The sequence below is a fragment of the Falco punctatus genome (assembly GCF_963210335.1).
Source record: "Falco punctatus genome assembly, chromosome: 4".
NCBI lineage: Eukaryota > Metazoa > Chordata > Aves > Falconiformes > Falconidae > Falco > Falco punctatus.
The window spans coordinates 89,211,277-89,226,043 of NC_137583.1; the positions used below are offsets into that span (position 1 = coordinate 89,211,277).

General features: G+C 39.3%; 1 protein-coding gene across 12 annotated transcripts in view; it reads right to left on the reverse strand.

Annotated features, from left to right (window-relative positions):
• The window catches only part of TNS3 (tensin 3), a 282,694-nt gene that overhangs the window by 102,126 nt on the left and 165,801 nt on the right, over positions 1 to 14,767 (reverse strand). For all 12 annotated transcript variants that reach the window (XM_080382108.1, XM_080382101.1, XM_080382105.1 and 9 more), the window contains 5 exons: positions 13,826 to 13,997; positions 6,838 to 6,888; positions 5,508 to 5,630; positions 3,887 to 3,951; positions 813 to 896 (listed from right to left, as the gene is read on the reverse strand). In XM_080382108.1, coding sequence (XP_080238234.1) covers positions 813 to 896; positions 3,887 to 3,951; positions 5,508 to 5,630; positions 6,838 to 6,888; positions 13,826 to 13,997 — 495 coding nt within the window. The remainder of the gene's footprint in view (positions 1 to 812; positions 897 to 3,886; positions 3,952 to 5,507; positions 5,631 to 6,837; positions 6,889 to 13,825; positions 13,998 to 14,767) is intronic.

Genomic DNA, 14,767 nt, shown 5'->3' on the forward strand with positions numbered 1-14,767 from the left:
GCTCATTGCTACTACATATTTTTCTAGTTTAATTACTAGCAAAACCTTATCCTTTAAACAACTTCCTAAAAACCTACTGTAATTAAAGCCAATTAAGCTGAAAACAAACAGTAATTATTAGATCTAACCCTGTTGATATTTTTTGTTTCTAAAAGAAGATTCACCTCTATCACAATTACTTGTCTGATGGGTATCAATCTCTTTTAGTACTGAATCTTTCATTACCTCTCATCAAAATGAGGTAAATAGCAACCCCCAGGACTATTCATTTTCCAAACTGCTTACTTGAGTCCCAACTCAACCTTATGCATGCAGACAGACGGCAAAGGTAAGAAATCCAGAGAGCCAGAATGAGTAATGCATGCTTCGACAAACACGTACTCTCAGGGATGTGGGGCAGACACATAACCTGTAGTTCCTCCAACCAGGTGGTAATATGTTCTTTATCGCACACTAATCAACACACATTCCATACACATCACTTATGCCACAAAAAAAATGAGTTTATTACTATTGGAACAATCAAGAAATAGATTGTGACATCTCTTTTTGTTAACAAACAATGCAGTAAGAACACACATCTGTAACAGTGCGGTACAAAAGGCCTTATCTATCTTGGGCTACGTGCAGGAACTGAAGGAGAGATCCCATCAATCAAGGAACATTAATATAGGATAAAGTGCTGAGAGTTCAGGAATCACTGGAGATTCTTGTGGGAAGAGCCTTCACATAACAGAGGAGGGAGTAAGGGATAGGGGCAGATGATAACAATGACATTTCTTATTGGCATGAATTAGGAACAAATTAAATACCTTCTTTGGGATGGCTGCATTAAAGCCGAAACTTTATCATCAAAGAATTTCTTCATAGCAAATCTGTCTAGAGCTTGATCAGCACTGTCAAAACAGAGACACAGATACCATGTTATTCCAGTTCAGGGTTATCTTGGAAATTCAGCAGGTTACTGCTTGAAATATGCCAAAATATTTGGAAGGAAAAAGAAGGAAAGGAAGAAAAAGAAAATAAAGGAGCACCTAACTAGGAACTCTGGCACTTACAAGTCAGACAAGAACTTTTTTTCCACTGATACCTTCTCATTCCACACCTTGAGGCAGTTTCCTTCCTGAGGCAAAGCACCTACTCCCTTATTCAATTAAATGAATTGCGTATTTCCAATGTGAATATCTCAAAGTCGTAATGCAATAAACTTTAGCAAAGCCAAGCAGCTCAGGCTCCAAAAGAAGGACACTTGCCATAATTTCCTGAGAGTGCCACTGGGGAGCTATCTCTGTGAAATACAAATGTATTCTCTTTTTAAGAAGGAAGCAGCAACATTACGGAGATAAAAGCCACTGCCAAGCTCTAACCATAGTACAGTACATGAGGTGCAAAGGATGCCGGACCGGAGGATCATTTAAGCAGTCAAACAATACACTTAGCCTTTGTTTCTTGTACCCTGAGCCACCAAAGGAGAGAATGTTTAAAATAAAAGTGTCAATCTTTTGAAAAAGAAACATTTTGCATCAGACAACCACAAACTCAGCAAATGCACAATTGAGAGCAACATATTCAGAAAAATACATTTCCTTCCATTCTCTATCCAGAATGGCTCTGATTAGGTTTTCTGCCTGTGTGCGAAGAAAGGCAAGAGGGTACAGAAAAAAGAAAGGGCCAAAAATCAGTATCAATTTAATCACATATGCCAAGTAACATGCTATGCTGGTTCTGTTGTATCTGTACCAGATAAAACAATGTGTCTCTAACAGATGTAGCTGACTGTGTTAATTAACATCAGGACAGAAAAAAAACATAAGTTTCAAATGAATGACACTCTGGAATCTCTATTTTTAAAGTCCACTTTTAGTTCAGCCTAAGTGAGTTCCGAGGCAAAAAAGCCTTGCGAAGTAAAGATATGCATATCAGGCTAAAAAAGGAATTTATACCTATTCCAAAAATGAATCAGGAGTTACTGATTGTCTTGACAGGGTGCCAGACAAGGCTAAGTCACAGCTTTCCTTCATGGATGTTAAAGATCACATCATGTGTGCTTAGAATATCCTCAATGCAAAAATTCTCTTCTTCACCTAATCTTTCATATGTCTTCACACATCTTCCCCACACTACCACCCCGAATTTAGGCAACCCACTTGTAGCTGGCCAAAGACTGCTAGTACTTTACTTGTTAAAACAGAGTTTGCCAACTATTACAAAGAGCTCTGTTTTCCCTCGTTAAATTTAATGCCACATTATTCCTTCCCAGATGAGAAACACAGATACTTATAACAAATAACTAAAAGGGAATTGCATCATAAGGCTTTTTCACTAAGCCTAGGTTTTTTGGCATGTGCATACAGACAATTAGGAACTTTATTGAGCATGAACATCCTCGAAGTCTTCCCAGTCCCATTTCTGACACGGCCGCCAGCACCCTCAACAGCAGCACCTGCAGTAATTTCTGCTCCTAAGAAGTTGCCATGCACCACTTCCAGAGTCTTGATAATGCCAAGAATACAGAAAACCTCGCTGGAAAACTTCCCCAACCTCATTCTTACACAGAAAAGGTCAGGTTTGGATAGGAGCTGACAGATACCCAGAAGTTTAAAGGAGGCCTTCCAAACTCAGTCCTCCCCTGCAACCTCACTATAGGAATCCTGAATGTGTTTGGGGGAAAAGATGACACCTTTCATCATCACTGGGCTTTACAGTCACACCCAGGTGTTGTTCTATTATGGTATTACTACAATGCATTTACAGCCAGGTACCACCTTTAAGGATGACACAAAATTGCAACATTGAAATCACAACACAGTGCTGTACTATCCTCACATGACAGGTTTTTGTCATTCACAATACTTCTTAACAAAATATAAAATTGTGGCAATCGCTTTTCCAATTACTACTTGAAGACAGATGTATTTATTTTTTCAGCACACATTGGGGTGTATTATGCACTTGATTTCCTACTCTACAATTACCTGTCCACCACGCTTACCAGAGCAAACATCAGATTATTTTCGGAGATTCTGGTTTTACTGAAATCCATGAGTAACTTGCCACCAGCCTATAGGGATTGCAGACTTCATCCACTACTAGTATTCAATCAAATCTATTACTGACAGACTGGTGTGAATTCAGAACCAAATTTGATTTAACTATGACCTTTACAGTGAATTCTTATTTTAATACATTTATATATGTATATATAAAAGAGATCAAGGGAAAATAATCTGATTAAAAACCAAACCCCCCAAAATCTATCACATTTCATTCCTTTGAGACCATTTATCAAATTTTATCTTTGTTGAAAAATGGTCAATTGTCATAATTTGAGCACTCTAAAACAATTAAAACCAAGTAATCAGACACCTATTGTTAGAACAGACTTCAAGATAAAGTCTAGATTATTTCTTCAACTGCATTCTGTACCTGGATCAATGTCTATGAATTCCCTATTCAGATATTACTTCCAGATTCTAATACCTATTTTCCTTAAGTACTTTTGAATCAATGAGAAACTATTCCTGAAGGATGTGGCAGACAAATGGGTTTAATAGAATAAAGATGGTACCATTATATACAAATGTTTTCTTGCACACTTCTTCATTCACTTCAGAAGACCCTTTAGAGATTTTTCCTGCAGAATCATTGAATATCTCAGATGAGAAGGGACCTTAGGGTGTCTTCCCCCTAGTCCAACCTCCTGCTGAAAGCAGGACTACAGGAAAACTGTCATGAAAGCCATGTGTTTTAAGACATGCTTCCAGGCTCATTGAGAAGAAAACCTGAAAAATCTTAACTGACAAACAGTACTGCAATTAAAATGCATCTTTTTCTGATGCTTCCTTAATTGTAAAAGGACACCTAATACGCATTATTCACAACTTACCTTGCAGAAACATTGGTGAAGTGCATATATGACGATATGACAACGCCTATCCTTCCTTTTCCTCCCTGTATTAGCAAAAAGGAGATGATAACTTATCTATTTGTTACATTATTAGGCATTATATTGACCCATACTAAACAGAACTTATAAGACAAGATATTCAGAGATTCCTTTTGCTCATGCATCTCCTGTGCTGTTGGAAAGGTGGTAATGAGGGGAAGCAGCTTCTCTGTCTATACAAGCTGGCTGACAAGTGACATAAAAAACACTAGGTAGGATTTCTATGTTGCGTGCCTGTCAAGTCGTACTGACCGAGAGGAAATTATTTTAAAACAAAAATAAAAATCTTGATCAGTAGTAGAAATATTATATCAACTATTATAATTTTACATTATTTCTTCCAGAGATCGTTCACAGTAAGTCTAAACGATGTTGCAATTCTTGGCACAAAATGCTATAAAATACCTATTTTAGAAAGCATATGAGTTTCCAACAGGTTCAGGCATTTTTACCTCCCCAGCACTTGAGACTTATAACAACTCTTTTTCTACGGATAATCTAAAAAATGTTCCAAAGTCTTATTAAATATCTACATGACACAGATTTGGTACAATTTACCAAGCAGTAGTTCTCACAGATTTCAAAACCGTTTCAGTGTCTCAGCTGATATAAGTTGCTCTATTTATATTTGTGGTTGGAAACTTTAAAGTAGTTATTGAAAGGCATTAATCAACAATATGCCTTACCAATTTGTATATAGAATACCTAGGAATACTTTGCCACCTTTTCTTTTGTCCCATGTATGGGTCATTCTCCTGGCTGCAGTCCTGCAGCTGCTAAGAACTCAGCCCTGTCTCACACGAGCACGGCATTTTGCCTGCGAGCAGTTCAGGAGTGCGGACTACACAATCTGACTCAAAGACAAGTTTTGGTCCCATTATCACCCTCATTCTGTTTAGAGTAGCGTCTGCCAGCAATACAGATTTGCCGCAAGTGTCACCAGCACAGCTACCAACTCTGTTCTACATTCGTTTTGTCTGTGTCTAATTAAGGCTTGTCCTTACTTCTTTTTATCACGAGCAAGCAAGGAGAAGTAACACTGGGCAACGGCAGCTTTGCTGGAAGGCACTGCAACACTGCTGGTGGGCAGGACCTGCCAGTAGCACCCAGGAGGTACCCAACACCCTCATTTCCTACAACCACACAACAGTCTAAATGGATGATCCATGAGATGTCGCATATCCTTATCCAACAACAAAACCCATGAATGTCACAGAACATGAAAAGCTTCTACAGAGTTTGTTATTGAGCTGGAAAAACCTCAATACGCTTACAGAAGTAGGACTGACCTTCAGAGGAAGCGAACTAATGTCACTGCACGTGATACCCAGAGCAGAGGCTAGAACCTTGCGTACCATAAAAAGCAATCTGTAACAAGCATGCAAGGTCAGCGGATTTAAGCTTACTTAAATCAACTGCAGATTTGGCACGCTGTTTCCATCACCGAAAACAGATCAAACTTCAGTTGTTTTTATTTTTTAAAATGAGTAAGAATAAAGGACAAGGTTTTTGAGAATGAACACAAACGGATAGGTGATGTGCATGCACAGAGCTCACTTACTCTGCAGTGGATCACCACCACGTGCTGAAGGTCACTGTTCAGCCAGGACTCCATAGCCTTGCAGATGGTGCACACCTTATTGAGAGGTGGAGCATGGAGATCAGGCCACCCCACATCCATAATCTGCAATTAAATAAATAACATTCACAAGAGATGCCTCGACTCTAATACATCATCTTAAAATTTGGCTTCAAATAATTGTGATGGTGAAGAGCCTCCACGTTTTTTTTCTAACCCCAGAAAATCATGTCATTCAAATGCCATCATGTAACTAAACTATGCTTAAGGGGAAAGAAGGGGATTTATATGTTGGGTTTTTTTAAAGATACTGGTACTTTTATAAAAACAAACAACTCCCTCTGCAAGTGACATCATTTCTGAAGATCCTGATTTCTTGAAGAATTTTCTATTGGAAATTCAGGTATTTTATAATGGTAAAATATTCAGAATGTCAAAATTAGGACAAAGAATGTTAGCTGGTCTGGTCCAGTATTTTGTGGTTGTTTTTATTTAATGTACAATTTATTTCTTTCATGTGCCACAGATCGACATTTCAAAATTTTGTTATTATTTTCTGTGCAACTTTAGTCGCTATATAATAATGTTTACTCAACCTATTACTATTATAGGCGTACTTAACCCTAACAAAACCACTAACCATGAACAACTTAAACCTTTCATGATCAATAAAGAATTCAAAAGGTCAAAATTAAGAGTTCTTTTAATACTTCCCTCAGATAGAGTATATCTCTGCTGCTATAAATATACATCTGTGCTACCCTGGCCTTATAATAGCTGCTGAAGAGTACCTGCATATCATTTTTTAAAACAAACGAACACAAGAGCTGGTGAGGAAGAACAAAAGACAGACATCACCAGCGCCCGTCCTTAGGTCTCTGCTGTGCAGGGAAGCAACAATGGCACATAGAACAAAAGGAGAGTCCAGATCTGAACTGAGTTCACCAGCTTCAGCTACCAGACTGCACGTTACAGCACGTAACCCCTAGCATCCTCCAACTGCACAAAGAAAGTACACTTGGAGTAAAATTCGCATCACTCAAAGGGAGTTTTCCAGTGGTCACGACAGGCTTCAGGTTCTGGGTGCAAAGTCTAAGAAAACAAAGGAGCAGTGACATAAAGCGCTGACCTAATGGACACAACACAGTGCTGGGGAAGGAAAAAAGAAAAAGGGATGCGCATGGGATTTTCTGTTGTCTTCCAGAAGTTGCTCCCTTACTCTGTCTATCTCACACACATAGCTTCAGGGCTTATCAGGCCATTTAAGTTGAACTTAACACTGGAGAGGCACGCTATGGAAGACAACCAGTACCTTTGGGTTAAGCTTGGCGAGGTCATATCTCTTTTCAGAGAGGTTTAACACCTGTTCAGAAAGAAAGAAAAAATACCAACCATCAAGACTTCATAATTTATGTAGTAAATAGCTGTATTTGAAACACATGAAAATTAGCAGAAACTACAGTGTTGAGACTTCAGGATTGCCTACTGTTTTAGTAAACTAAATTAACGTGAAGTCAAGTAGCACTAGCAAATGTATTTTAGGTATTCAGTTAATACATGCTAAAACTGAAGATGAAACTAAATGCACATTTTGAAAAAGGACAATTAAAATTCTGCTGTGTTTCATTTATTTCACATGGCTTTATTTTAGTCGGAGGTATACTGAGAGACCTGGGCACACGCAAAATAACTGCACAGCATGAGATTTAATACAGAAAAGTCTGGGAGGGTGCTACGGTCTGAAATGTTTGAATTTGAGTGCCTGGTGAGAAAACATTGGTCTTTCCAAACTTCACAGGGTAGATATGGCATAACTGTTTAACTACAGCTTAGCCTGTGAGATCTTGAGCTCTTCTGTCAACCCAGCAGTTGGCGATCACGCACTCAGTGCTTCACAAGGAACAGTTAAAGAGACAGACTGCTAAATGAACATAAATAAAAATAAAGCAGCCTATACAAGTATATCTGACTTCCATTAGTAAGTACTTCAAATCGGTAGCAATCAATAACAAAAAGGTGAAATATCAATGCTCAACAACTGAAGCGATGCTATTGAGGCAGATTCTCTTTCATGGCCTGGCTATTTCACACCACAATGAGTGTATAGATGTGTATAGATGACATTCACAATCATTTTAACCATCTCACTGCACTGCCAGAACGAGATAAACAGACTGTAAATATGAGAGAGAGGTCAAGAGGTCCATTATACAGTTTACTACTACCCAAGGTCAATTTAAGAACCCTTTTCTGAGGTGTATCATCATGTTTGGCAGTATTCAGCACTCTCAGCAGCAGCCAAGACACGAACAGGCTGAAGAAACAACATCATTTTGCTTCTACAAGCTGGTGCCGGCTGCTCACTGATGTGTTACTTAAGTTGAATATGAAACCCCAACACAGCGGAAGCAGGAAGACATTATAGCATGTTTAGGAAAAAGTACATTTTCTGAACAAGAAATTCATCCAAAGGAGGAAGAAATCCCCGAATTAACAAAGTACCCAAGAAACAGGTTCTGTTTCAAGCTGCCTAAGGTTCTGGAATCACACATGACATCAAGCATAAAGGATGTACACCACTCATTAACCTCAAAACCCCAAAGAAAGCATAGAACATCTTTATATGATTAGGAACATGGTCTTTACTCCAAGATATTGTTTGCATTTTAAATAGATTACTGATGAAAAGCTAAAGAGCAATCAAAAATTCATGTGTGCGATGACTGTATTATTTGGGATCAGAAAGATATATCAACATTTCCAATTAAGACTACAGTCATCCTTCCAGAAATACCAACTGTAATTTAACAGGAATGAAACCACAAGTGTTTTATACAACTGACTCACAAAAAATTCTGTAATTTTCTATCAGTCTTAATATTTACAAAACATTTTAGTGGATAGTTGTATTTCTCAGTACAGGATTCTTAAAATCAGTGTTAAAAATATGTTAAGAGATCAATTACCTAAAATTTTACACACACACAAAAGTGCTATTTGGTGAGAAGTCTTTTTTATTCATCTTTCTTCTTGTATTTGTATGTAAGATTAGTTTAAAATTCCAGTGTCCCCAGACAGAGCCCTGTTCATGACAGGTATTTGTCACTGCTGGATCACATACTGAACTCAAAGGCGCTGCTGCACCCAAGCCCCTGTCAAGCTACAGAGACCAAACTGAGATACCCCAGGAGTCCTATCAGCTCAGAATACACACCAGAAGGTACAGAAACCAACATTTCACATACAACAACAAAACAAGAGGTCACCAAAGTCTTTGAAGAGAAGTGAAGCATATACTATGAACAGATGTCACTGTGCGTTGGTTGTGGCTGGGACAGTGTTAATTTTCCTCGCAGCAGCTACTACGGGGCTATGTTTTGGATCTGTGCTGGGAACAGCGTTGATAAGGCAGAGATGTTTTCATTACTGCTGAGGGTGCCTGCACAGAGCCGAGGGCTGTTCTGCCTCTCACCCCACCCGCAGCGAGCAGGCTGGGGGGCACAAGGGGCTGGGAGGGGCACGGCTGGGACAGCTGCCCCCAGCAGACCCATGCATAGGGTCTGTTGCATAGGACACCATGCTCAGCACAAAGCTGGGGGAAGAAGAGGGAAGGGGGTGACATTCAGAGTGATGGCGTTTGCCTTCCCAAGCCCCCGCTGGGCATGCGGGAGCCCTGCTGCCCGGGGGTCTGAGCCCCTCGTGCCCATGGGAGGCGGTGGGTGAACCCCCCCTTTTGCCGTGCTGTGCGCGCGGCTCTTGCTTTACCCATTAAACTGTCTTTATCTCAGCCCACGGGTTTTCCCACCTTTACTCTTCTGATTCTCTCCCCATCCCACTGGGGGGGAGAGAGCGAGTGGCTGCGTGGGGCTTAGCTGCCAGCTGGGGTTAACCCATGACACAGGTGAAGATTAACTCCATCCTTTTTAGCCCCTTTTTGGCATATCCTAACCTACCCATTCTGGTACAAGAAAGGCGCATTACCCTTTAGTTCTATGAAACTTAAAATGATTTTGCCCTAAATTTTACAGCTTCATCTAATGAATAAAAATGAACTAAGCTAAGCGGGGAAAAAGAAACACTTCCCCCTCATACAGAGCAGAGAAAAAACGTCCCCCTTCCCATATGATTTAATACTGAACTGGGAAGTAGCTTTTACTATTAAGATAATATTAGTTCTCTCACTCTGCTGAATGTTAAGCAACACCATAGAACAAAAATAAGGAGACCTTTTAACTGGAGAAAGAAACTCTTGTGAAGGTACTAAAGGGTCTTGGATTTGGTCGGCTTCTTCGTCAGATGACCAGAAATAGAAAATCCCATACCAAAGAACAGAAACAAATAGCATGTAGCTGACAATTTTGGAAAGCAAAACATGAACTGTGCTCACACAACAGAAAGTACTGACTGGGAATGATTCACCAGTCTACAGCCCATTCCATTAAGGAGAACAGGCTGGGAAAGCAGGCAGGCAAAACCCTTCTACCAGGTGACAGCAAACTCCTAGCTGAAAACAATGGTAGCCTTGTGTTGAATAAAGAGCAGGGCAAAGAGGAAGGTGGCCAAAACAAGACATAAGCTAAAATTAACAAATAGTTCCAACCAGTAAAGTGACAGCAACACACCAGTGTTACCTCATAATTTATACACGCAGGACCAAGAAAATGCACAGCAGTGATATTAATCTAACCCAGTAACAAATATGAATATGCTAAGACTGCAGCGTAACCACTGAAATATAAATATATAAATTGTAGCAGTGGCTTTGGGGGTTTGTCTCACTTTTTCAAAAGAACTGACCATGAATTTAGACAATTAGCAGTATTTACTGTCAGATTCTTTACACCTTTGACATAAATGAGTTACTGTTCATCAGCTGCTGTGTACACCCCTGTGTAGATACCTCTCTAGCTATTTTAGAATAGTTTACTCCACAAAAAACTTTATTAGCTTTTGGTCACTGTGGATACAAAAATGTAGTTGGAGCACACTAATACAGCAGCAGACAGGAGTACGGTAACTTGCTCATTTATTACCACTCTAAATCAGTATCAAGAGAACTGCTTTGTCAACTGTAAGCAATAAACACTGCAATAAAACCTGTTCAAGACACCAAAAAAAACATACATATTTATCTATTTCAAACAAAAAAACATTCAGTTTTAGGAAATGAACACAAAATCAGAAGTCTACAGACAAGCTTATCATGGATTGCTTTTAGTCAAAAGCTCAAAATATCTGAATGACTGTGCATTATGCCGCTCTACAAGTGCAATGCATGGCAAAAGTTTGAGTCAAAATAGCATGACAAATACATTCTTGATGAAGCTGATCAAAACAGCAACATAATGGTGAGTTTATTTTTGCAAACTGGATTTTTCAATTGACAGCAACTGTGCCATTTACACTGCTTTTTGCTGTCTGACAGATGTTTTCACTGTTTGTATTTGGAAAGTACCAGCATAAAACAGCACTCACTTGGAATGGAGCCTTTGAATTGTGCAACAACATATGCATTCCTTTGTAACCAATAGACAATTTTATTAGGAAATAAAAGGCCATTTCAGTCTATCCTTTAAGCCTCCTTACTTATGAAAGGTTTGGGGTTTCAAATAAACTTTTATTGCAGAAAGAATCCATCAAAGAGAATGTGCTGCACAAAAGTAAACGTATCAATGCACTACTGTGTCTCGGCCACCTTAAAAACTACTTTATTAACAGATGTATTATAGAATATTTCATATCTCTCGTTTCTTTCTTTTCTCTAATCCAGTGATTCTGGGAATCCATGATTAATATCAAACAATAATAAGCATGAAAGAGAGTGGCCTCCAGATGCTCCAGGGGAGGTTTAGATCAGACACGAGGAAACATGTCTTCACTGAAAGGGTTGTCAAGCATTGGAACAGGCTACCCAGGGAAGCTGAGTCACCGCCCCTGGAGGTATTTAAAAGACATGTAGATGTGGCACTTAGGGACATGTGTTAGTGGCAGACAGGGCAGTGTTAGGTTAACAGTTGAACTCTATGATATTAAGTGTCTTTTCCAACCTAAATTGTTCTATTTTGTGATTGAAAAAGTCTTTTGCTACATTTGACATAAAAGTTTGCTTGTTGTAACAGCCAATTTCTAAAAGCTATCAGCTTTCTAAGAACAGGCTTTTACAACTCTGCATGAATGAATTTTGACATATCGTTGGATTCTTTCGGAGTAACATCATCTTTTAATTTCTCAACATAACGTGACTTCCCTCTTGCTGACTAAGCCACACACATAAAACCAGAATAAACTGATGGTAGTACTACACAGGTACTACAAAAATTCATTTTTGAAGTTTTTTGTCTGTTGGAGAAAAGTCACATTTCTTCTAGGAACCAAAGTCTTCTGGGAAACTTTTTACTTTTTTTTAGGACAACAAAGCAGAGAAAAACTCACTGCAAGCTCTGGATAGACTTCCATCTCTCTATTAAGGACTCTAGTCTTAGACTGTCAAAGTATAATCCTCTACTGTTAGGGGAAATGTGATACTTAAAGAGTTTTTGTTCATACTCTTCATAACAAAGCCTCAAACAGGCAACAACTCAATGCTTTGGGTGCACCATTCCTCCTTCTCTGTCCTCACCATCAACTATAGTAGCAACAACTTAACATATATAAAAATCCAGAGGGAGAACAGCTAAGAAATGACAAATGCTGATTTGCAGTATACATTCTGCTAACTGAGACCCTGACCCAATGAAAGAGTAAAACTTCTTATCAACCTCAGCAGCACTGCTCACTTGCATACTTCTCTTGGGGTGGGGGTCGGGGGGGGGGGTGGGGGGGGGAGGGGTGGCTGCTGCTATACACATGCCTCTTGAGCAGACCGGTCTTTGAAACACAAGAAACAAATGATAGTTTAAAAATGAGCTCTCTGGATCTACAGCGTAGCTGTGGTTTGCCAGGTTATCTGACAAATTTACAGAAACTCATTTGGAGCAGATGGCATCAAACCCCCTTTTGACCAAGCCAGCCAATTTCCAAAGTACTCATTAGACTATAAATTAATAAATAGAACAGAGATAAAACAAACCCCAAAAGACCCTACGGTTCTAAACTTTGACAGAGAAACTGACTGCAATCGCACATAGAGTGACGGCACCCTAAACAAGGCTCACCATATACCAGATTTTTGTAATACAAACAGGTATTCAGTGAGATTTAACTGGACTGAGACTACAAGCTTATTTCATAAATACCAAAACACTGCTGTCACATGGCAAAGGCCATGGAGAACAGGCAAATTTGAACCAGTAAAGCTTTACATACAGGTCACCTTCAAACTGTTACTGTCTTGTGCCTTACAAGATACCAGCGCCTGATAGGAGGGGAGTCAAGGGCAAGAAGAAAGCAGCATCCTGAGGGCATCAGACCACATTACAAGTACTACAAGTGCAACTTGAGGACAACAGCTGCTTCATAATGCTTCTATGACACCTCAGTTTGTGAGCAAAAGATAAATGTATTTAAATCATTAGGTGGAATCTCTCCAGAAACTAAATTTCCACCTCAAGTCAAGTACATGCCCCCGAAGCCACAGATTTCCTTATAATAGTTCACACATGCTACCTAAAAAGACAATAGAAGACAAAAGTAAATAAAATATCGTCCCTGTTTTAAATTCACCTTCACAGAACAAGCTGAGACAATACATGCCACAGAGTTTAGATGCATTAGCCAGAAAAGAGCACAGGAGATTAACAGATTGCATCATCATTTAAAAAAAAATTTGCACACGGAGCTCATTATATATTTGCTTACAGTCCCTACAGAAAATCAAACAGCAGAGAAAAAAATGCATCTAAATCAAGTTAATAAGAAAGAGCTGGACAAAACACACAAACAGCAACCCTACTTTTGCATGTTGTTTCACAATATAGAGACAGCTGTGACGATGAGAGACCATCAGATACCCAGTTGAGGACCCAGATGTAGCCGCTGCTAGACAAAAGAACACACTCCACATTGTAGGGTACGTACCTTTCAAAACCTGCTTTGGACAATGAAAATAGTTTAATTATTCTACAGCATTTGATTACGTGCTATCACAACAGTGACTGCAGTGCCACCAGCAGAAAAGTGCTTTTAGTACTTAGTGCTTAGAACACTACTGAAAATCTTTCTCTTGCTTGCAAAGCTGTAAAGGTGGACCAAAGAGGTTTTAGATGAGTGACTTTCAGTTTGTAATGGTATATGTGGACCTACAAGTGGTCTTTCTGCAGGACAGAAAATGATGTATCACAAAACACTGATCCTACACGTACCAAGTAATTATCCCCATGTTTGGATTTGAGCATTCGAGTTACATCTTGTAGATTGTGAAGGTATGTTTCCTCAGAAGAGCTAGCAGGAAAGGATACAGCAATGATCCGCTCTGTGATGTAAGTGAGGTCAAGTTCATAGCCTTCCTCCATAATGTGATCAAAGTCTGCACTTCTGTGAAGAAATTAGATGTGGCAGTTCAGAGCATAGCAGCTGAGAACAAATATAGCATATTAATGAGAAGAAACTGCAACTTCGACTCACAGAGTCAAACATCTGATGTTTCCAGTATTTTCATTACAATTGCAACTTATTAAATGCCTACAGAGCTCAAATTATTCAGTTCAGTACACAAATGGAGTTAGCCAAACAGGGTTGTCCACATTAAAACTATAGTGAAAAAGCTCTGCAACCAATAATGTAGCAAGGCAGTAAAACTAGTGCAACAAATCTGGGAGTTAAATAAAAACCATATAGGTACTTATGTCTCCACAAATCTTTTTGGTAGAATTCTGCAAATGCTTTACAAATTGGTAGATTCATCAGTGACCTGTAAAACACTGTAGATAGATATCATCTTGATATCTGCTCTGAGTAGCACTGAAGCGAATCCAAAACCAGTCCCCAAACTGCAACAGACACCAATGTAATGCAATTAATCTCACAGGTTAGTCTACAGATACTGACTTGCCTTTCTTTCCCAGGCTGAGAGCACAGCCAGGCACCTTACCTTATCCTCCTTAACAGAATAATCAGAGGATACAGCCATGAAGTTAAAAGCTCAGCAAACATGCCCAGTTGCTTTCTCAGACAGGGATTGTAAAAATGGTCCTTGCACAGCAGGACATGTCTTGCAGAAGACTGAATTCACAGAAATCACAGCCACAACTAACAACACTCAAACCCACCACAGCATTATGTGACACTACTACACAAAATATAGA